Source organism: Choloepus didactylus, chromosome 6, assembly GCF_015220235.1.
Source record: "Choloepus didactylus isolate mChoDid1 chromosome 6, mChoDid1.pri, whole genome shotgun sequence".
Classification (NCBI taxonomy): domain Eukaryota; kingdom Metazoa; phylum Chordata; class Mammalia; order Pilosa; family Megalonychidae; genus Choloepus; species Choloepus didactylus.
In genome coordinates this window covers 77,796,977-77,821,592 of record NC_051312.1, presented here as the reverse complement: position 1 = coordinate 77,821,592, position 24,616 = coordinate 77,796,977, and the positions used below count along the sequence as shown (strand labels likewise).

Sequence of the window (24,616 nt, the reverse complement as noted above, 5' to 3'; positions counted from 1 at the left end):
AGTCTGACAAGGAAAAAGTGTATCATCAATGTGTCAGAGAAAGTAACAAAAATCACGTGTAGGACTTTGCTATGTGAGACACGTCTTCTGACAGTAATAAATACGGCACTAGTCTGATGTTTTCACACTGGACTGCAGTGTTCTTATAGGTAGACTTGGAATGGTTACTATTACCCAAGTTCAGATGATGTTTTCCTTGATGGACTTTGACATAAATCCAGTCACCAGGATGTAAATCATAAGACAGCCATCCAGATATGTTGGTGGGGATTTTAGAATCTGAGCAAGAAAGCCTTGTCATCATTAAATACTATCAAATTCATGAATACCCTCTGAAGGACAGACACAGTGTAAGGAATTCTGTGAACCTATCCATTACTATTTCATAAGCAGATGGTCCCAGTTTTCTATTGACTGTATCTCTTGTGCTCATGACAGTTTTGATCAAGACATCTGGCCATGCATATTATCCAGTTTTCATTCAAATTTTCATGTTACCTTTCCAAAGAATCTATTGAGTCTGGGGATATGTAGAAGGAAGTGCTCTCCAATCTGTAGGGCTTTATAGAATTCATAATTCAACATATAGAATATGAGACTTCTCACTCAGTGGATAAGGGTCTTATAAATCTAAGAATCAAAATTTCATTAAAAATGTAATTTTATCTTTCCACACTATGCGTACATATTATAATAGGAAAATATAAAAAGGCAACAGCACCTTTTCTCAAAAATTTTTCCAGGCTAGCAATCAACAGCATGGGTGCAAAAAAAAAAAAAAAAACAAATCTACATTAAAACCCTTTGTTGGAATGCTTTACGCTTTCCACAGAACAGAAACTAAAATAACCTCTTATACAATTAGTCACAAATACAGTCCTCATGTTTTTTTGCCCATACACAAGTATTGTCTAAAACATGTCTTCTTTGTAGCAGCTAGGCCCTGCCACCACTGTGCTTGGCTGAGATCACAAATCTGTCATAACCTGTAGTTTCCCTATCACTTCTCTGGCTCTCCTCTCCTGTTAAGCTTTGTTTTCTGGCAGTAATTAAAACCTTCTGCTACTGCCATAGCTACTGCTGCTGCTGGAACCACCACAGCCACCTTGGTTTCATGGTTCAGCAAAGTATTGGCCTCCACCACCATAAGGGCCAGAGCTTCTGCCTCCAAAGTTTCCTCCCTTCATGGGTCCAAAATTTGAAGATTGATTGTTGTAACTGCCAAAATCATTGTAGCTTCTGCCACCTCCAAAATTTCTTCCATCATTACCAAATCCATTATAGCTATCCCCACTGCCACCATATCCACCACCACCTCAGCTACCACCAAAGCCACCATGACCACTGAAGTTTCCTCCCCAACCAAAGTTGTCATTCCCACCAAAACCACCTCCACGACCACCACTAAAGTTTCCAGAACCACTTCGACCTCTTTGGCTGGATGAAGCACTGGCCATCTCTTGCTTAGACAGGGCTTCTCTTACTTCACAGTTGTGGCCATTCACAGTATGGTATTTCTGAATGACAGTCTCATCCACAGAGTCATGGTCGTCAAAGGTTACAAAAGCAAAGTCTCTCTTCTTGCCACTGCCTCGGTCAGTCATGATTTCAATTACTTCACTCTTCCCATACTGCTCAAAATAATCTCTTAGGTGATGTTCTTCAGTGTCTTCTTTAATGCCACCAACAAAGATCTTTTTCACAGTTAAGTGGGCACCTGGTCTTTGAGAGTCTTCTCTTGAGACAGCCCTCTTTGGTTCCACAACTCTTCCATCCACCTTATGTGGCCTTGCATTCATGGCTGCATCCACCTCCTCCACTGTAGAGTACTGTGGAGCATTTGGTGTCTGGATCTCTCATTACCACAGTCCGTGAGCATTCCCCATTGCTCAAAATGGCTCCCCAGACTTTCATCGGTTGTTTCAAAGCTTAGCCCCCCGATGAAAAGCTTTGCAGCTGTTCATGCTCTTTAGGAGACTCTGATTTAGACATGACAGCAGTGGGAGTAAAGAATTCAACAATGTTTCCTCGGTGGCGTCCATGGGCAGAAAACTCCAGGCCTTTTTATACTATTACTCTCTGCTCTATGTTTTTAAAATTCCTGAAATCTTGATTTGTTTTCTTTCAGGATTTGTGCCATTATTCGTAATCTCCACTATAGAGTATAGATTTTATATCCCAGTTGACCTCACCTTTATACTTGTACAAGCTTTAGGATCTGATTTCTGGTATCATGAATCCAACTTGGGCCATGCAAGGAATAAATAAAGCCATCCAAAAACTAAGGACCTCCTACATAGGAGTGAGGGAGTAAAAAACAAATATTAGAATACAATTCACCAATAAAAAAGTTGTCAGTTAAGGGGTTTTGTTGGTGTACATTGGTTACATCCATAATAATAGATGACATCACCCAAGAAAGTAACCTGGATTGAGAAGACTCAAAGTTGTCCAAGGAACACTGGGCAAAACTTGCATTTAAGAAATACCTAGGAAATGCTAATGAAGTACAAAGAAAACAAGCAGCATTGAAGCTGGTAGAACTCAGAGTTGTTTAAAGTAGTTGGACTCAGTAACAGCATCTTTACTATATATTAACATAGGTAAGTATGGAGAAAACATGTTTGGTCAAAAAGAAAATTTCAACTTAATAGTTATTGAGCCTCCACCACACTCAGCCAAGCTGATCCATCCCAAATATTAAAATAGTAAATAAAATAGGCACAGCCTCAGCTCAGAACTTAAAGTAATGGGAAGAAGACACACAAATGGCAATTATTAATCAGTCCAATAATTGATAACAGTGGGAGTGCATGGTACTATGGAGGTGCACAGGGATGGCATCTAAATAAGTCTAGGGCAATCAGGGAATGCTTCGTAGAAGAGTTGTACCTAAGTTAATATGCATAAGTCTAGTAGAAATAATCAAGCTGGACATAAAGATTTTGAAGAAAGAATATCTCTGAAGGATGAAAAGCAAGGGTTAAAATTGTATTAGAGGAACTAAATCAGGAATGGCAAGTAATACAATCTGCCCATGTGATTTAATAACATAAAGTGTAGTAGAAATGGAGATCAGTTCCCCTCATCCCCTTCAAGGAAGGTCTATCTCTCAGCTTCAGGCAGAGCAGACAGCTTCCAACCATCAGGTCTTCTGGGACTGCCTCAGCTGCAGAGAGTCTCTGTGCCCAGGTTGCACCTTCCCCTGGAAATACCACATGCACTCTCAAGGTAAGGCAGGGGCATAATGGCTGGTCCATTTTGGTCTGATGTGGAAAACTAAATAGGCAGTATTCACTCCTGAGCTCCGTGTCAGGTTGGTTTTTATCAGGACTGCATCAGATTTTGACTTCTCCTTCTGCCCAAACTTTCTATCACCCCCTTGTGTGCGCAACTATTGACCCCTTATTAACTTTTTCTACCCTAACTCTATCTTACTATCTGCTTCCAGAGACCCTCTCTGCAGCATGAAATTAATGGTTTTGAAAATATAATCTCATGTCAGGTATGGAAGAATTTGGGGGGAAAGAGAAATTGAAAGCCTGTTCAAGAACTTTTTTAAAAAATGAGAGCGGTAAAGCAGAATCAGGAGCAGGATGCATGGATGGTGATATTTGAGATTAGGCAGTGTATTGGTCAAAGTCCCAGGAGGAAATGCATTGGCCCATGAAAAAGAGGTGACTGAAGAGAGTAAAATGGAGAGAATATTCCAAAGATTTGGAAGGATTAAGATAAATAAAAAGGGATACTGAAATACCTCAGGGCTGACAAAATCATGAGCCATTGCCATCCCTAGGCTTGAGAAGCAAGGGATGGAAACAGATACCAGAATTGGCAAATGTCCTAGGAAGCACTGATAGGGGCAGTGACTTCAGAAGGGGGAACATACAAGGCCAAACAGTTGACCAGCAGGGAAAGAGTCAGAGAAATATGTACCTTGGTTTGTCTTTCCTACTTCCCCCAATCTCTCCTCAGTGATTCCCATGACAAAATCCAACCATAAGACAAAGGATACAGGAGCCCAGATGAAGCCGCCCATACACTGCTAAACTGAGTTTTCCACAGATAGAGAAGTGTGGAAAGTAGATCTGGGGGGCAGAAAGCAAACAGGAGATTTACATGAGAGAAGAAAGCCGCATTTTTACATACAGAGAAATAATGCATGACAAGGATGAATTCAAATGTAAAGCAGAGAGAATAAAACTGCTGCAATGGGCCCTGAAGAGGCTGAAGGAAGGTGTGTGTGTTGAGAAGGGCAGGCATCTTGGGACGCAAAGACAAGGAGGAACACATCTTCTAAACTTTCAACAATGCAGAACTGTTCATCTAATAGTACTTCCTATGGGACTGGAGCTCCAGAAATTCTGTTCCCTGAGCTGAGCCTCTAAGATCACTGAGGGCCATTTAGGGTTCAATGAAAACACCCCAAACCTTTGGCACACAGGAAAAAAATTAGGAAGCCTCATGGAGAATCTAGGGAGTAGCAGAGAAGGTCACTGGACTCAGTCTGTATACCAGCCCAAGCCCCCAGGGAGAGAGAGAGAGACATAAGCTTAACAACAAAGGCATAAAAGAGAGGAATAGCCAAGAAAATAGAAGCAGCTACAGAAAGCAGTTCCATCCCAAAAGGGTGTCTGCTGGACCTTCCTGCAGGGAGTAATCAAGGGGCCAGGTGAGGGGGAGGAGGCGGTTGTCTGGTTCTGTGCTCCTTGGTCTCTCTCCTGGTGACATCTGCATCTTTTTCCCTCCTTTGCTTTCTTAGTTTGCTTCCCAAGTTGGATCCTTCCAACTCCGGCCCTCTTTTCCCTCAGGATCTTCACCTCAGCAGACACTAAGGCCTGAGGACTGGAGAACAGGTGAGGAAAATGAGACTGAGCTCTCCTCTGCACATGTGAGAGAGAGTGGAAATCCCTCGCAGGGGAAAGTGCAGGCAAACCCCTTCCTCCAAGAGGTTGACACAGAGGGTTGCTCTGAATATGCTAGGGGTGGTGAGAGCAGGAAGACCTTCCACCTGAATGTAGATTCGGGAGTCCTGAAACAGGAGGTCCTTGAGCATGCCCCTCGCTGATTACAGAAAGAAAATGCAGAACTAGAAGTAGACGTTGAATCACCTAAACTGATAGTGACCATTTATCAGATGCAGCAGCCAGCATCATACTTAAGAGAGAAGTCAAGGAACATTCTCTTAAAATACGGAGCTAGATGAGGATGATGACTATCACTGGTTCTTTACATTGTTTTGAAACTTCTAAACATTTTAATAGAATGCAAAACAAAAATAAGAGTTTTCAGTGTTAAAATTATTGTAATATACATAATATGATTTTTTTAACAGAACAAAATCCAAGTGGGAGAATTTACTAAATATCTATTCACTTTAGCAAGTTGCACTATAAAGCAGCTGTATTTTGGAAAATGATTTTTAAAATAACAATAATCAGAAGTTTTCTCAGGTATAATAGCCAATTAGGGATATAAAGAGTAAAACAAGAGCAAATTAATAATTGGAAAATTCCAAAAATAACTAGACATAATATAATTTTTTGCATTGTACAGTATATGACAGAAAGAAAAATATGTATTATTAATAAGCATCTCCCCTACAATGTGGTAAATATACTAATTGAATATTAGCACTAGAAACAGAGAAGACTGCCCCAGTGGTACATAGGAATATATATTTGAATGTAATACTGGACAAGAAAATACAATGCAAATTAATAGAAAAGGAATGGAGTACTTACTGAATGGTGCTGAAACAACTGTTTAGCTATTTGTGGGAAAATACTGATTTAGAAACATGCTTCCATTTTAAATTTTAAATGGATTAATTTAATTTAAAGACAAATTTTTGCAAAAATATATATATAAGCAAATATTTGTTAAAATACTATATTATGCATTCTTATTAGCTTAAAAGCCATGAAATAATTTTAAATTACGAAATTCTTGAAAAGTTGAAGTCCATGTTTATCTGTAATTCATTTTTTTAATTCTTTTATTAGAGCCATTGTAGGGTTACAGAAAAATCAGACAGAAAGTACAGAGTTCCAGTATATCAACCCCTTACATATAGTTTTCCCTGTTATTAACATTTTGCATTAGCGTGATACTTTCTTACAACTGATGAAACAATATTTTATATTATTAACTATAGTCTATAGTTTATACTAGGGTTCACTCTTTGTGTTGTACAGTTCTACGGGTTTATTTTTCTTTTCATTCTGGTATCATTTATACCACTTAAAATTTCCCATTTTAACCACTTTGAAGTATGCAACTCAGTGATGTTAACTATGTTCACAATGTTGGGCTACCATCACCATCATCCCTTAAACTTTTCCATCACCCAAAAAAGATCCCCTGTACTAATTAAACATTAACTAACTCCCCATTCCCCACTCCCACTTTTTGCCATTGCATTCTAATTTCTGACTATGAAATTTGCATATTCTAATAATTTCATATAAGTGAAATCATACAATATATGTCCTTTGGTATCTGGCTTATTTCACGCAACATAAGGTCTTCAAGGTTCATCTATGGTATAGCATATGTCAAAACTTCATTCTTTTTAAATAGATGAATAATATTAAGTGTATGTATATACTACATTTTGTTTATCCAGTCTTCAATCAATGGACTCTTGGGTTGCTTCAAACTTTTGGTAATTGTGTATAGTGACACTATGAACATCACTGTGCAAATATCTGTTTGAGTCCTTTCTTTCAATTTTTGAGAGTATAGCCCTAGAACTGGGATTGCTGGGACATACAGTAATTCTATCTGTAATTATTTTTTTAAATAGTGTTTAGTAGAAACTAAAGGAAAGGGAATTGGAGAAAATACTTCTAGAAAATTCAACAGACAGAGGTACTATCCTTAAGGTATGATTAAATTCATACATATTAATAAGGTTGTGCAGCCAGACTCCATTATGAGCCCTTTAAAAACATTATTTCATTTAATCCTCTAAGACAGATTGAATGACTACCAGAAGTCATATATCAGGCAAATATGGCTCATTTGGGTGAAGCAACAACCTAGATGAGGTAGAAACTTATTTGGCCTCCAAACATTAGGAACACCTAACAGACAAGATGGTGTTCACCCTGACAGAGCAGTCATAGGCCAGTTCATTTATTCATCCATTCAACAATTTGTTACTGAGTGCCCATTCTATGCCTTAGAACATAATGTTAAAAGACAAAGGTAAAATGCAAAATTATCACCCTATAATTATATAAAATGCTTAAAAACAAAAACCAAATGGGACTAAATAAGCCTAATATTACTATTTGTTTTCTGTTAGTAGTAAAATTATCTTCAAAGGATTTGGAACTCCTTAATAGACATGCAAGTAGAGATAACAAAAGCTGTTCCAACTTTTCCACTTGCAACTTATATTGGCTTTCTTTGTTGCCCTTTGTGGAATATTTCCAGGAGCCAAAGAAAAGGTAAGGCTTAGTCATGAAAAAAGGAACGGGGACACAAGAAAGGGAACTCTAATCATAACTTTCATCTGAACTTTCAAACACAATGTCCTTCCTATTTCACTTCTATAACAGATACTGAGAATGAGCAACTGTGCAATGGATACCTCCACCAGTTTTACCAACAATTCCAGCTTCCAGAATTCCCACTTCATCCTGATGGGCCTACCAGGAATACACAAGTGGCAGCACTGGCTTTCCCTGCCCCTGGCTCTCCTCTATCTCTTAGCTCTTGGTGCAAATCTCCTCATCGTGATCACCATCCAACATGAGCCCACACTCCATGAGCCCATGTACCATTTTCTGGGCATATTATCAGTGGTGGACACTAGCCTGGCCACCACCATCATGCCCAAGATCCTGGCCATCTTCTGGTTTGATGCCAAGGCCATCACCCTCCCTGAGTGCTTTGCTCAGATCTATACCATCCACTGCTTTTGTTTCATGGAGTCTGGTATCTTCCTCTGCATGGCAGTGGACAGATACATAGCCATCTGTCACCCCCTTCAATACCCCTCCATAGTCACTGAAGCTTCTGTGATCAAAGCCACAGCATTCATGGTGCTCAGGAATGGCCTGTTGACCATCCCAGTGCCCATACTGGCTGCCCAGAGACACTGCTGCTCCAGGAATGAGATTCAGCATTGCCTCTGCTCTAACTTGGGGGTTGTCAGCCTGGCTTGTGATGACATCACTGTGAACAAATTTTACCAACTTATCTTAGCATGGGTCCTGGTTGGGAGTGACATGGCCCTGGTGTTTTCTTCCTATGCTCTAATCCTACGCTCTGTGATGAAGCTGCACTCAGGGGAAGCAATGTCCAAGGCTCTGAGCACCTGTAGCTCCCACCTCATCCTCATCCTCTTTTTCTACTCACGTATCATCGTGCTGTCTATCACACACTTAGCAGAGAAAAAGATTCCCCTCATCCCTGTACTCCTTAACGTACTGCACAATGTCATCCACCCTGCACTCAACCCCATGGTCTATGCACTCAGGATGCAGGAGCTCAGACTGGGCTTCCAGAGACTGCTTCGGTTGGGTGGAGACATGGCCGCCAAGTAACTCCAGCTTTAGAAACCATTAAGTGTTAGGAAGAGATCGAGGTTTTTTAGTTCTCAAAGGACCTGGGCTGTAATTCTGCCTTTACCTATCACTAGGGATGAAAATGGCCAATTAGATCACAAAAAATGCCAGCCTTATTTAACAAATTATGAAAATTAAAATTACAAAGAAATATCCTATTACTTAGATAATTAAGTAGTATTAGAAAAGTGAAATCACCCTGAATCTTCATGTCCCCACATGCCCGACATTCTTATATACACAGGGTGAGACATAAAATTAGCCCATATTCAAAAAAACAAATTGTTAAAATTCATCAATATGATTACCAATGTTCGAATTCTTTATCCAATAATCATATTTTTAGAAAAATATCCTAAATAGTCTAAATGCAGTATAAAAGAATTATTGAAAAAAAGTTCATTGTAATATTATTAATAGAAGATATAGTGTTTAAAAATGTTTACATGACTTTAATTTAACCTTTACATATTCATGTGTTTTCTATATGTAATTTTCACATTAAGAAAGAACAAAGTTTATTAAAAAGGAACAGAGAAGTCTCATTTTGAACCAGAAAAACCTAAATCATACTTGATGAATTAATGGCTATCAAGTATTGTGTTTCATGTAGACCAGAAACTGTATAAGAAATACATATATACATTTATAATCTGATTCAATTCTCACAATAACCCTGTGAGGAAAGTACAAAGTTGTCCCCACCTCACAGCTAAGGAAATGGAGTCTTGGGGATTAGGAACTTGCCCCTGGTAGCACAACTTTTAAACTAGGACAGCCAGGATTCTGGTCCTTGGAAGTCTGACTGAATAACCCTTGCACTATTCTGCCTCTTCATCTTGCTATGTTCCTGAATTTCAGTGTGAACTTGATCAACTTATGAAACCCTTCTTATGTTTCAATTCTTCAAGTTAAAGTAGTATTTTTTTGATCTTTCATAAGCGTCTAGCATGCTATGACAACTTAAAAAGGTAAAAAACAAAAAGCACTTTGAAGTAAGATAGACAAATGCAAGAGCTGAAGTAACTATGGCAATGTTTGTTGCTCTAGGACAAAAAAAAAAAAAAAAAAAAAAAAAACCTGTTCCAGATAAACAATTCATTAAATACAAAGGAATTTATACTGTTTGCTTGACCAGGAAAAATGCACACTCTTTGGGTTCAAGAAACTTCCACATGTTCTTTAGTACATTCTCAGGGCCTATCGTAGAGCTTTTGCACAGGAGAGCTACTTAAGAAATATTTTATTCATGATGCATTCAGTCAGGGGACATAACATGGTCTGCTGCATCCTGCATATCAAAGAAAATACAGTGGACCAGGGTCTGATGAATGACCCCAGAAAGTTTGCAGATGAGGCCACCTTGGAGAATAACTTAGAAAACAGGACTAGGGTTGAAGCAGTGTCAGAAACTAAGAGCTGATCAAACCAGGGTGGTGGAGGCTAAGCAGCATAGCAGAACTGCATGCAGAAAGTCAGTCTATGATGTGGGACCTGCCATCCTAAGAGTCATGTTGGAAATTCACCCAAGAACAGAGACTATCAACTTCCTCCAAAAGGAACAGCTAGCTCACCCTTGCCTGATGTGACCACTATTTCAGATTGAAGTAATACTCCAAAAAGAAGAGGGAGGAGAGAGGCAATCCATAAAGGAGCAGATTAATAACAACATCTAACCTTACTGAGATCTTCATGGTTAGAAAGACACTTTCTTACAACAGGTCAACCAATTTTGTTTAATCTGCACAGAAGCCCATTTAGTTAGGAGGCATAGCTGTTAATTCTTGTTTACCAAGAAATAGGAGCTCAGGTACAAAGATTGCCCAAATTCATATAGCTGAAAAGTGGCAATGCTGAGACTCAATCAGTTTAGATGACACAAATAAATGGCAATGCTGAGCCATCCTTGGAGCTGCCTCCAAACTTTCATACATACATGTATTCTTTTTTAACCTAAACAAAAGGGTAAATGTTTATTTGGATTTAGTTTTCTGGTGGATGATATTAAGGCCCTTCAAGCAGAGTTCAGGAGCTCCTGTATGGCTGCCTGCTGCTCCAGACTGAGCTGTGCTATGCATTCAGTCCACAATCCTCCAGAAGTCTGTACTTGATGAACAACATTAGCCAGACGTTTGGCACAAGGATCTTCATGTTTAATCACCTCATGCATTTCTCCTTCTGCAATTATACTGAATATTTTGGGCAGATTGGTATTGTTTGGGCCAAGAACAATTGGGTGATTATTTTCACTTAGGTCACACAGATAACTGAAAGTCTGAACAGCTTCCTCTTTATCTTCATGCAGTGGGAGCCACGATAACCAGTGTAGTAGGACTTCTTCAAAATTTACACAGTCAGGTTTGAATTTCATAATCTTCCCTACTGCTGAAATGCAGTTCTCTGCAGCATTGACATTTTCTTTGGTCTTAGAATCTGCAGTCTGAATAACTCTTACTAGCAGTAGAAGTGCTTCTGTACAAAAAGGAAGACAGTTTTCTCCACCATACAGTGCCATGACTCCTAGGCCATATGCAGCAGCTTGTCTCACTTCTGGGCTATGTTCGAATACATATTGGAGCACTGGCCTTAAGAAATATTCTGCATATTTAAATGAGGCTGGACTACAGTGTTCTACAACATTATCAAAGATGCACAATCCCCACTGTCTGTCTGGCCATGGTCTATGTCAACAAATTAGGTTGACAATTAAAGGAAGCAGCTGTTCAACCCATGGTGACACTTTTTCCTTGTAGCTACTGAATTTTGAGTGTAGAATGTATGAAACTTTGCTCAGAATATAAACATGATTATCATCCTCATCTTGTAGTGACTCTTCAACCTGTCCATCATAGTCTTAATCTTGTCTTTCAACTTGTCACAATTCTTGATTTTTAAAATGTTCTTCAAGTTTTGCTTTGAATATACCTCCCAGTTCTTCAAAGTGTTCATTATTAAGGCATCCATCTCCCATTACTTCATGCACAGCATCTGGCAAGCAGTTGACTTTTCTTCCAGTCCTGCAGTTTTAATACCAAAACTTTGCTGATCTCCAAGGTTCACAAATTCCCAACTATCATCATCTCTCATATTCTGCATGTCTTGGGTATCTAAAAGAGCTACTTTGGGTTTAATTGAAGCTCTCTTCATTTAAGGCCTCATAACCACTGCAAGGTATTGCGGAAATTCTTTTCCAAGGATTTTGCACATTCTGGCCCATGCTGAGATGATGTAAGAAATCCGAGGATCATCATCTTCCGTATCACTGAAGTCTGTCTAAGTCTTCAGTAATAGCTGCATCTTATCTGATGCATCTTGCATGAATTTTTCTTTCCCAACAGCCAGACCAATGAGGTTGATGCACAATAGTTTTTCTCTCAGAAGTCTGAGTTCCTTCTGAACTGCATTCTCAACAATATGCTTAGTGATGGCATAAATAAATCACAGTAGGGGACAAATTTTTCTTCTGTGGTATCTGCAACTGATGCAATGGATGAAACAACTTGTTCCATAACTAACTTTGTGCCTTTTTGAGTCAACTCTTGAAGTTTCAGTACCATAAGGGAATACAAATGTTTCACAAAATTGTCTAAACATGGAATCAGTAGCAACTTGGGGCAGTCTTCAGTAAAATTAATGAGCACAGCAGCTGCATGGGCCTGTACCCATTGATTGCCTTGGTCTTCCATTGTCTGCAACAGAGCTGCAATCACCTTCTCATGGAATTTCTTTTGGAAGCCAGGTGCAAAATCTGTAGCCATCTGTCCCACAGCATTACAGACTGTATACCCTACCCTTGGTTGAGGATCCTAAGAAAAAAACAAAACAAAATTTACTATCTCATTTAGAATCCCTTCCATTTGCTGGTGGCATCCTTCACCAATGGCAGATAAAGCAATCAATCCTGCATGCTGATATTTCCAGTCGGGATTTTGAAGCATTTGCATAATGTGTCCCTTGGTCATTTGTAGAACAAGTTTTCCACCAAGTCCACAAGCCATTCGGTCTAAAGCACTCTCACCAGCAACTGCATTGCTGTCAAAATCATCATCTTCTAGTTCATCAGCATTTGAGCAATGCTCATCCTCTTCCAGGTCAACCATCATTGCTAGCATCTGAGGAATAGAACGTGCAACAATATTGGTATGTTTTCTTAACGTAGCAGCAGCTGTCTCAGACAGGGTCATGATTACTTCAAGGGCAAGCTGGCATTGCATATTATTGAGACTAGTGTCTCTGCATAACCTTAGACTTAGCTGTAGAGTGGATTCTAAATAAGGATGCAAATACTTTGGAACAGTATCTGCAATCTCAACAAGAGATTTTAGGACTGAATCATCATTCTGGTGGCATGAATCATTTACAACCTATAAGAATCCAGGTAATAAGTCTGAAAAATGTTTGAACAGAGCAATATTATGCTCATTTGCAAGTATAAAAGCCGCTGTAACTCTAGCAGATAATGTTCTGATCGATGGATGTTCCTGATCTTGCATACACTGAACTAACATCCATTTGATGACATCTAAATAGTGCTGCTGTTGATTCCCAAAAATTCCAGGAAAACTCCAGAAAATGTGAAGGGCAGCTTCCCACAGTCCTACATTTTGAGAGCTAACTGAATCAAAAAGGATCTTCAAACCTTCAGGCCACTGGTTGTTGCCATCCTCATCTATTAAATTACCTGGCCAGCTCTGTGGCAGTATCACAAATTTTTTTCCTTATGCTAGATTGTGTTTCCATCTGAATAATCATTAGTAGTTCACTCTTGATGGCAGTCTGAACATCAGAAGGAAGAGTTGGATAGACTTCATCAAACGCAGAGGACAGAAGATGTCTTAGAAGAACGGCAGCCATTTGCCTAGCCTCCTCAGCAGCTCTTGTATTTCTCCTGGCTTATAAGAGGAATGTGATCTTTGACTGACCCGGGATATTCTCCTAGGTTTCTGGACCACACTGTCAGGGCTGAGCAGGTTTCCCAGGAGCAGGTAGAACTGTTACTGCTCTGCCGCGGCCGCTGCCATTGCACTAGGCATGAGTGAGGGAAAGAGGGAACATATGTATTTTTTTTTAATGGCTGATAAGACATTTTTATTAACACTCAAAACTCTACATTACTATAACAGGAAAATAATTGTTTCTCTAATGATTAATTAAATGAAAACTATCTAGAGCCTTATAGGATTTTTATTGTATACTAGGTTTGAGGCATATCTTTGAAGACAGGACATTAGCTTGCTGGGATCATTAGGGCATGACTAATAATGAGAAACAGTAATTTGTAAAACATTTTCTGAAGAGCTTTCTAAAACAGTAATCCCCCTGAAATTAGAAAATAAAACTTATGTTTATACCTAGTTTTAGCTGTAAATCACAAAACACATCAATCTCACAATTTTGTAGTTTCGATGTTACTGTTTAAAAGGTGCTCAATAGAAATTCAAAGCTCATTTTAAGATTATGAATTTAGGGGTACAATAAAGTTTTAATTTCTCAGCATTGTTGTTTATTACACACCAATCAAGCAACAGATACTGTTTCGAGAACAGTATTAGTTTTTGCTTCCTTGTTTCCTTCCAGCACTGACCATTCTAAGACTTAGGAAGCATGTTTAGGAGTAGAGCAGTGACTGCTGATTAGGTCACAAAAATCCCTCTTGGATGAGCAGCACTTTTCCTTTATGAAAGAAACTGCAATTTTATATTCTACTGTTTATTTTCTATTATGAAGCCACGTCTAAGTAGAATCTAAAAGTCTCATTTTCTGCTGGCTGTTTAAAATCTTATTATTTTAAGTGTCTCAGTCTCTTAAAATCTATTTGACATGGAGGAAAAACAAAAACCTTACTGAAGTGTGCTTTCCAACATTCCTTCCTCCGTTCTCCTAAGATAAAGTCAAAACAAAAATAGAGCCCCATAAAAATTTCAACATTGAATTTTGGGAGACTCTTAAAGCTCAGTAGAAGTCAAAAAGGTTTCTATAAATCAGTAGTCTCTGCATATATTTGTTAGCTCAACAGAAACCACAATCTGTCTACTTGTATTCAAATGCCCATCTTTTGAAAAGGTTCTAGTTTTCTAGACTATCTGTTTACCTACAGTTCGCTGCCTTGTTCATATAGGCAAGCAGTAAACAGGTGACTCTCACTCAAGCTTCATGAAAGTAACTTCACTGTGGTATATAAAAGATAATGATCAGAAACTCCAAAGTTTTTTCAATCCACCAGCACACACACAAACACCCCACACAGTTGTCAATATTCTCATCAACACTTTTGACAATTCAGAAACTCTACATACTTTCCTAATTGAATTCTAAGAGAAAAGGGCCTTGAATTAAAATTTTTAAAAAAAGACTTCAGTCTTCAATATTGAAACTGCTATGTTACTCCATTTTTTTTCATGAAAAAAACAGAAAAATAAAATTTGGGGTGCTAATTACAAATTTTAAAAAATTGGAAAACATTCTATTACTAAATAGGTTTAAGAAAAACCCTATTTAGAAAAACACATAGGGAATATTCCAACTGAAGGAAAAACCTGTGTGCACAGAGCTGCCCACCAAAGCATTTTTGGTCATAAAGAATAATTGAGAACAAATGAAATATCCAGCAATAGAACTCTAACATAGATTATGAAATGTACAATTGATAAAACATATAGCCATTAAAACATATTAGAATAATGATTGAACAACATAGGAATATGCATGACAATATAAACCAAATACAAAAAGTATCCCTGCTACATTTAAATAGTCTCCAGGTCTGTTTTCAAAAACTACACAGGAACATGATTTGACTTGCTGTCTTACTGTGTTATAGGTATATTTTTTCCTTTATTGAAGAAGCAAAACAATATGAAGTTTTTATTTGCAGCTGTATATTTTTTTTAAAAGGAAAGATAATAATTTTTGTTCCTGAGGGAGGCACACAGCTGACCTCAGCCCAAGATTAGTCTGCTTCTCTATGGGTAGGTTGTTCTCTCACTAGCATCCCAGTTCCTTCAGAGGGATGCTCATGAACAGGACCAAAGGGGGGTGGTGGGGACAAGTAGTCACCCAGATGACCTGTGGTTTAATCCCTGTCATTGATTTTATCAACTAGGCCTTAATTTGTCTATTTTGACACTTCTATACAATATATACGTCTCTATGTTTGAAGACAAAATTTCAGGTTAATGTCTTCATATTTTGGCCTTCAAACAAATTCAAATACACTACTACCTCCTCATAATAAAACAGATCTCAATTAGCAATCAAATTATGTCTGTTTAAATGATAAAATGGTTTTAACCCTGTGAAACATGGGACCATCAATAATTAGAGACCCTGGGTGAGACCTACCAGAAATAATACTAAGTCGTGGGTTACTTACAAAACGAGCAATTTTCAATTAAAAGTTGAATATTTCCACTGGGTTTTATACTTCAACAACAGGGGCAAAAGACTGGACTTCCTACAACTGCAAGAATACAGAATTATAAAGGCTTTCCTTCAGGCTCCAAGAGTATAGAGATGGAATTTTTTTATGGTTTTTTACAATGACAAAACCTCCTAGGCTATTTCATGTGTTAAAGAAAATGTTCATCAAAAGACTAAGTCATACAAAACATTCAGTATTTTCAAACAGGTGACTAATCAGACTTTTAAAATGTGAAATTATATCATTGAATTCTGTTTGTCTCAAGAATCAATACTTAGAAATGTTAAATAGAGAAGCTTATTAGTATACTGCAGACTCTAAATTGTTATAAAAAGTCAAAGAGCTTTACATACTCAGTGTAATGATTAACATTAAGAAATGATTTCACTTCTTGCAAGTTTTATGTCTTTAAGTTATATTCTCCCAAATGATTATATTACAAATAGCATTTATATAAGCAGGCTGACATTCTTATACTGAAGGTAATAAGCATGCTCCTGTACATCAACTCCCAGCAGTAGAATAAGACCTCTTGTTTCTTGCACTGATTAGAACATGCAGCACTCTTTAAGTGTCCCTGTTCCTGATTGAAGTCAAGCCAACCACAACCTGGACCTTGTATGCCAACAGATACAGCTGTCAACTTCTCCTTAAATCTGTTAAAGGAACCAAAGTCACATTTGATGGCTTCCAGCAACTCCCCTTTGGATTCTCCACCACCATTAAGGCTCAGGTTTGTCTAGGAAATGGTATGATAGATATGGCCTCCACCATTAAACTTCAGAGCAGACTGAAGAACTACCTAAGTTGTAACATCACCCTTTGCTAGTGCCTCTTTATATTTCTCCTCAGTAGCATTCAAGTTATTTACATATGCAGTGTGATGTTTGCTGTGGTGCAGCGGCATGATCTTCCCATTGATGTGGGCCTCCAGGGCTCCATAATCATAAGGCAAGTGGGAGAGGCTCTGCTTTTGCCTGGAACTTAAAATACGCAAGGCTGGGTCTAGCTTCCTGCTTGTGCCACACCCTGCCGGGACAGCATGATACAGCTACCAGGCTCCCTTGCAGCCCCTACACAGCACAGGCATTCAGCCAATGTGAACAAACATGCCCCATATATTTTATTTTTTCACTTATTTATTCATTCATCAAAACAATCATAGTTTGTATCTATGCCAGGACTAATGTTTATGTGATCTGGCTCCTAAATCCACACAACCTCTCTCCTTGTCCCTGTAACCTCATATGCAGGACCCATTGTAGTTTCCAGTTTTCCTAAAACCAGGTATTTTGGGAGTTTAAGTTCGCTATCTTTATGTTTGCTACCTCTTTCAGGTTTTGGTGTCAAGGTTGTGCAAACCTTATGGAAGAGTTTCATACTTTCATATTCAGGAAGAATTTCAGGGCTGTATTTGCTGGGCAGGTCAAGAAAGCACAGCTTTGGGGAGCCATAAAAGAAACTCTTAGTGCCCTTCCTGGTCCCTCCCTCATCCCTTCTCCAGATCACAAAGTTCTTGCTTTATGGGTCCCTGACCTTTTTCTGCCTGGGAAAGACTGAATTGGGAAACTTATGTCCAGTGTGCTCCCATCCCAGAATTTCCCCTTCAGGCAAAAGCAGCTTGAGACAACAAAAGCAGTGTAAGATACAATTGAGGTGAGAAGCCTGGGAAAGGCTTACCCAAATTAAGTCATGCAGTAGAACACCCAGGAGAGGGAGAAGGTCTGTTTCCAGGAAGTAGAGGGGTATTCAAACTCCTGTAAACAGGGGAACTCCTAAGGTCACTAGCCAAGGACAAGCTCAGAACAAGACAAAGGCCCAGAAAAGACAGAGAGGGCCCTGCGCTTTGCATTCGCCATGGGCTGACCAGCCAAACAGGAGGGCTGAACTCTGATGGAGAGCACCAGCCAAAGCAAAGCCATTTTGCAAAGGCAGTGAAAGCTTTTTTAAATTAGGTTTGTTTGGCTTAGTAGTTCCTGACACTCAAGGAAATCTCTGTCATATTGCCTGATGGATACAAATACAAAAAAGAGGTATGTCAGGAAATAAATCCCAGAGTTAACATTTGAAAATATTAAAATGTACAGCATGCAAAAAACAGATAACAAGACAAAGAAACAGGAAATGATGGTCCATCCAAAGGTAGAGGACATAAATCCAGAAAACATCAGTGAAGAAGACTGGACTTTGGACATAACGGACAAAGACTTAAAAAAAAAAAAAAGATCCTCATTATGCTTGAGGAGATGAAGGAAAATACAGAAAAACAAAAAATGAATGAAAAATATGAGAATCTCAATAAACAGATAGAAATTTTTTATAAGAACAGAAAAGAACTATCAGAATTAAAGATCAAAATAAGTGAAATTAAAAATTCCCAGGAGAGATCGGGAAGAAAATGGCAGCATAGAGAGGAGTGGAAGCTAGTTTGTTCCCCTGGAACAACTAACAAACAACCAAGAACAACTACTAAATAATGTGGAATAACTGCAGGGGAACAAACGTGACCGGCCATTCATCATACACCAGCCTGAATTGGGAGGAATGCCCAAGATCGCAGCATAAAATCTGTAAGTAAAAATTGCATATCCAAGCTGGGATCCTCGTCTCCCCACGGCCCAAACTGCAAAGCCTCATGGTGCTAGAGAGCACACTCTCTGAGCAAGCAAATATAGATCAGCTGAGCTCCAAATGGGGTTTTAATTAACAAACATGGTCTGCTTGATACAAGATATGAATCCCCAACAAGCAGACAGAGGCTTTTGGTGACAACTGACCTTAGAGAGCCGGAGGGTGGCCATGGACTGGCCCTGAAGGGGGCTTTCTGTCTCTTTTCAACTCAGTGGAGAAAGCCTCAGCCATTTTCAGTTCAAAGTGCTCTCACCTGGACAAGTGTGGAGACAGCACAGGCAGAGACCATTCAAATGCTAATGACCTCTCCTTAGGGGGTCTATTTTCCCTAAGAGGAAGGAGGTGGGGCCCAGCTCTACTAACTGCCTTCCATTCAGAACCACACACCAGAGCCTGGGAGAAAATAGACATGGGCCACAGCTCCTTACACCAGTCTGGAGTTACAGGCTGACAGGTGCCACATGCTGGGCAGAAAAGAACAGTGACTTGAGGCCTCACAGGTTGTACCAATTTTCTAAGACACACCCTCAGGGAAACCAGATACTGAATATTTCTTCCTTCTGGGACCTGACCCCATTCTGGTCTGGGACAACCTGATTGAGGTAACCAAGGAAACCAGATGCCTAGACAACAGAAAACTACACCTACAATAAGAAAAACAAAGTTATGCCTCAGTCAAAGGAACAAAATTACACTTCAACTGAGATATGGGAATTTAAACAACTAATACTAATTCAATTCAAAAAGTTTAGGGAAGATATGGCAAAAGAGATGAACCATATAATGAAAACAATGGGTTACATAAGGTAGAAATCAAAAGTTCAAAAAACCAACTGGCAAAATCTACAGAAATGAAAGGCACAACACAAGAGATGAAAGAGACAATGGAAACATACAACAGCAGATCTCAAGAGGCAGAAGAAAACACTCAGGAACTGGAGAACAAGGCACCTGACAGCCTACACACAACAGATAGAGAAAAGAATGGAAAAATAAGAACAATGTCTCTGGGAACCTAAGGACAAAACGAAAAGCAGGAATGTATGTGTCATCGGTGTCCCAATACGAGAAAAGAAGAGAAAGGAGGAAGAAGCAATAATAGAGGAAATAATCAATGAAAATTTCCTATCTCTTGAGAAAGACATAAAATTACGGATCCAAGAAGTGCAGCATACCACAAACCGAACAGATCTGAATAGCCCTATGCCAAGACACTTAATAGTCAGATTATCAAACATCAAAGACAAAGAGAGAATCCTAAAAGAAGCAAGAGAAAAGCGATCCATCACATACAAAGGAAGTTTGATAAGACTATGTTTAGATTTCTCAATAGAAACCATGGAGGCAAGAAGGAAGTGGGATGATATATTTAAGATACTGAAAGAGAAAAACCACCAACCAAAAATCCTATATCCAGCAAAACTGTCATTCAAATATGAGGGAGAGTTTAAAATATTCTCTGAAAAACAGACAGTGACAGTTTGTGAACAAGATACCTGCTCTATAGGAAACACTAAAGGAAGCACTGCACACAGAAAGGAAAAGAAAGCAGTGAGAGGTTTAGAAAACAATTTGGGGAGATAGTAGCACAGCAATGTAAGTACACTGAACAAAGATGACTGTGAGTATGGTTGAAAGAGGAAGGTTAGGACCATTGGGACACCAGAATGAAAGATGAAAGATAAAGACCGTGTCTGTATAATTCAATGAATCCTAGGGTGCTCAATGATTGTAATAAAAGGTGCAAATACGGTTTTACATGAGGTAGAAAAAATGAATGTTGACATTGCAAGGTGTTGAAAATAGGGTGGAATGGGGGAAAATACAATCAATGCAAAATAGAGACTATAATTAACAGAAACATTGTATTATGCTTCCTTTAATATAACAAAGGCAAAACATCAAATCTAAATGCATCGGGGGGCATAGGGGAAGGGTATAGGACTCATGGCATTGGTGATGTTGTCTGACTCTTTATTCTACTTTAGGTTAATGCTACCTTTCCTTTTGTTACTTTCTAGCTGTTATGTTTTGTTTTGTTTTTCAATTTTTCTTTTCCTTTGTCTCTCTACCTCCCTTGACTCTTCCTCCATCTTTGTGGAAGAAATGGAGATGTCCTTATATAGATAGTGGTGATGGTGATGAATACATAAATACATGACTATACAGGGAACCAACAATTGTTTACTTAGGAAGGAATGTACACTATGTGAATAAAACCATGTTTAAAAAAATGTGTTGACGAAGAAACCTTGAAGGCACAATATTGAGTGAAATAAGATGGACACATAAAGACAAATATTGCAGGATCTCACTGATATGACCTAATTATAATATGTAAACTCATAGACATGAAATATAAGTTACCAGGATATAGAACAAGGCTAAAGAATGGGAAGTAGTTGCTTATTATGAGCAGAATGTTCAATTAGGTTGAACCTAAGTGTTTGGAAATGGACAGAGGTGATGGTAGCATATTATTGTAAGAATACCTAACAGTGCTGAAAGGTGTGTGAAGGTGGCAGAAGGGGTAAGCTCGGAGTCACCTATGTCACCAGAAGCAAAGTTGGAGGTTAAAAGATGGGAATGTATAAAACAGTGAATCTTGTGGTGGACAGTGTCCATGATTAACTGTACAAATATTGGAAATCTCTCTCAAAACTAGAACAAATGTATGACACTATTACTAGAAGTTAATAACAGAGGGGCAAACAGGGAAAAAGTATATACCTATGGCAAACTATATACTACAGTTAGTAGTACTTTAACATTCATTCAACAGTAACAAATGTACTACAACAAAATTAGAAATTAATAATGGAGAGGGGGTGGTTAGGGGTATGGGAGGATTTTAGTTTCCTTTTTCTGTCTTAATTGTGATGGATGCACAGCTGGGTGATGGTACCAATGGGCAACTGATTGTAAACTTTGGATACTCAGATAGTTGTATAGTATGTGAACATCCCAATTAAAAACAAAAAGTTAATGGCTGTCACAACTCAGCAGATGAACTCACTATGCTCCCCACTACATGGGACATGACTCCCAGGGGTGTAAAGTTCCCTAGCAATGTGAGATATGACTCCAGGGGATGAATCTGGACCTGACATCATGGGATTGAGAACATCTTGACTAAAAGGGGCATGCAAAATGAAACCAAATAAAGTTTCAGTCACTGAGAGATTCAAAAGGAGTCGAGAAGGCACTCTGGTGGGCATTTTTATGCACTATATAGATAACCCTTTTTAAGTTTTAATGCATTAAAATAGCTAGAAGTAAATACTTGAAACAAACTGCAACCCAGTTGCCTTGACTCTTAAAGATGATTGTATAGCAATGTAGCTTACAAGAGGTGACAGTGTGATTGTGAAAGCCTTGTGGATCACACTCCCTCTATCCAGTGTATGGATGGATGAGTAGAAAAATGGGGATCAAAAACTAAATGATAAATGGGGTGGAAGGGGAGGGATGATTTGGGTGTTCCTTTTTACTTTTATTTTTTATTCTTATTTTCACTTTTTATGGTACAAGGAAAATGTTCAAAAAATAGACTGGGGTGATGAATGCATAACTGTAGGATGGTCTGTGAACAATTGATTGTACACTTTGGATGATTGTATGGTATGTGAGTATATCTCAATAAAACTGAAATTTTAAAAAGTTAATGGCTGTCACCTCGGCAGGTGAGTTCACTGTCCTCCCCTCTATGTGGGATGTGACACCCAGGGGTGTAAATCTCCCTGGCAAAACAAGATATGACTCCTAGGGGTGAATCTGGACCCAAAATCATGGGATTGAGAACATCTTCTTGACCAAAAGGGGGATGCAAAATGAAACAAAATAAGGTTTCAGTGGATGAGAGATTCCAAATGGAGCTGAAAGGTCACTCTGGTGGGCATCCTTGCACACTATATAGATGACCCTTTTTCGGTTTCAATGCATTGGAATAGCTAGAAGTAAATACCTAAAACTATCTAACTGCAACCCAGTAGACTTGACTCCTAAAGACGATTGTATACCAATGTAGCTTACAAGAGGTGACAGTGTGATTGTGAAAGCATTGTGTATCACACTCCCTTTGTCCAGTGTACGGATGGATGAGTAGAAAAATGGGGACAAAAAACTAAATGAAAAATGGGGTTGGGGGAATGATTTGGGTGTTCTTTTTTGCTTTTCTTTTTTTATTCCTGTTTTCACTTTTTCTGGTACAGGAAGAATGTTCAAAAAATAGATGGGGGGGATGAATGCACAACTGTGTGATGGTACTGTGGACAATTGATTGTGCACTTTGGATAACTGTATGGTATGTGAATGTATCTCAATAAAATTGAATTTAAAAAAAAATTCCCAGGAGAGTTTCAATAGCAGATTTGTGCTGACAGAAGAAAGTATCAGTGAACTCAAAGAAATGAAAAGCAGGGACTAGAACAGCACACCAGCGTTCATTGCAGCATTATTCACAATTGCCAAAAGATGGAAACAACCCAAGTGTCCATCAACCAATGAATGGATAAACAAAATGTGGAAGATACATGCAATGTAATATTTTTCAGCCAGAAAAAGGAATGAGAGAAGACTGAGTAATATGGCAGAGTGGTGAGATGGGGGTTTTAATTACTCCTCTAAGGCCGTTGGTAGAAAGCCAGGAACTGCATGGAATGGACATTGCAGAGGAATTTGACTTTAGACATACTTCATACAACACTCGCAGATGTGTGCAACAGCTGAGATTCAGTGAACTCTGTAAGTTCTCATGGCCAGGAGCCTGCGCCCCTCCCTGCCAGGCACAGTCCTGTAGGAAGAGGGGCCATCAGTGCTGTGAACCACGAAGGAGAACTGCAGTTGGAGCTCTGATTGAAAAGTCAGACTGCTGATCAAAAACCCCAAACATAGATAGACTGAGACCAGACAACAGAGAATCTGGGAGTAGTCAGCCTGGCAGAGAGGAGATAGGGCTAGTAAAAACAGCAAAAAAAAAAAAAAAAAAAAATCCAAAAATGAAAGCAGAGACTTTCTGGAGTTCGGGTGAACATAATACAGAGAAAGGCAGGGGTCAAACAGAATAAGACACAGATGCAAATCCAGGGGGCAAGGACCCTTGTCTGAAAAGCCAGTTTCTCTGCTTTCTTGATTGTTCCTTAATTGCCCTCAACTCCTTTTCTTTTAGCATTTCAATCTTTTAACATTAGATCTGCAAGGACTGTAAATAGTCTATACTGGGCCTTTCTTTTCTTTTTCTTTTGTTTGTTATCTTTTTCTCTTTTTCTAAAACAATTACTCTAAGAAGCCCATTACAGGAAGCCCCAAAGACTTGCAATTTGGGCCCAGGTAAGAACAGAGCTAAGACAGCTCTAAGAGACAAAGTAATAAGACTAGTGGCAGAGAAAATTCACTAAATACCATAACTTCCCAAGAAAAGGAGAGCGTGGCCCAGCTCCAGTGGTAGCCCTCCTTTCGGGAACTCAGATCCCAGGGGCTGGAATTCAGAAACCAGCTTCAATCAGCCATGCCCCTGACAGGGTCAGGATCACCCAAAGAACTAAAGGCTCCATAACTTCTTGCACTGGTGGGGTAACCATGGGCTGGCAAGTGCCACCTGCTGGACAGCATAGAAGAAGCATAGACTCTAAAGGCCTCACAGGAGGGTCTTATTTTCAAGGAAAATCCATACCTTCTTCCTGAGACCTGGGCCTTTCTGGACTGGGAAATCCTGACTGGGTTTGACCATATCTGAGGAGACCATCATATAAGAAGGCCATATAGAGACAGGGCAAGAAACAGAAAAACAAGAGGTGAAAAACTCTGATCAACTAAACAGAATCTAAGTTAAAGGTCTAGAATAGGCTGAACTGAACACCAAGGGTTAGAGAACAAAGTCAACCAACAAGAAAACCCTAGGTAAAAGAGTGAAAACAAGCTCCAGAATAAACTAACCAAGAAAGTCAGATGACTAGGCAACTTAAGATAACAAGCTATATTAGGAAAC

The 24,616-nt window shown here is 39.0% G+C and overlaps 1 protein-coding gene and 3 pseudogenes across 1 annotated transcript; 1 reads left to right on the top strand and 3 right to left on the bottom strand.

The window, feature by feature from the left end:
* Positions 1 to 1,049: 1,049 nt before the first annotated feature.
* On the bottom strand, positions 1,050 to 1,992 carry LOC119537667 (annotated as a pseudogene).
* Positions 1,993 to 7,592: 5,600 nt separating this feature from the next.
* Positions 7,593 to 8,558, top strand: LOC119537588 (olfactory receptor 56B4-like). The gene has a single exon (XM_037840107.1). It carries the CDS (start codon positions 7,593 to 7,595, stop codon positions 8,556 to 8,558), a length of 966 nt encoding a protein of 321 aa, XP_037696035.1.
* A 1,754-nt stretch (positions 8,559 to 10,312) lies between these two features.
* On the bottom strand, positions 10,313 to 13,600 carry LOC119536477 (annotated as a pseudogene).
* Positions 13,601 to 16,383: 2,783 nt separating this feature from the next.
* Positions 16,384 to 23,925, bottom strand: LOC119537596 (annotated as a pseudogene).
* Between the last annotated feature and the right edge of the window lie 691 nt (positions 23,926 to 24,616).

Excerpts from the sequence above, each read along its gene's own strand:
- LOC119537588 (XM_037840107.1), top strand. The coding sequence starts at position 7,593 with ATGGATACCTCCACCAGTTTTACCAACAATTCCAGCTTCCAGAATTCC.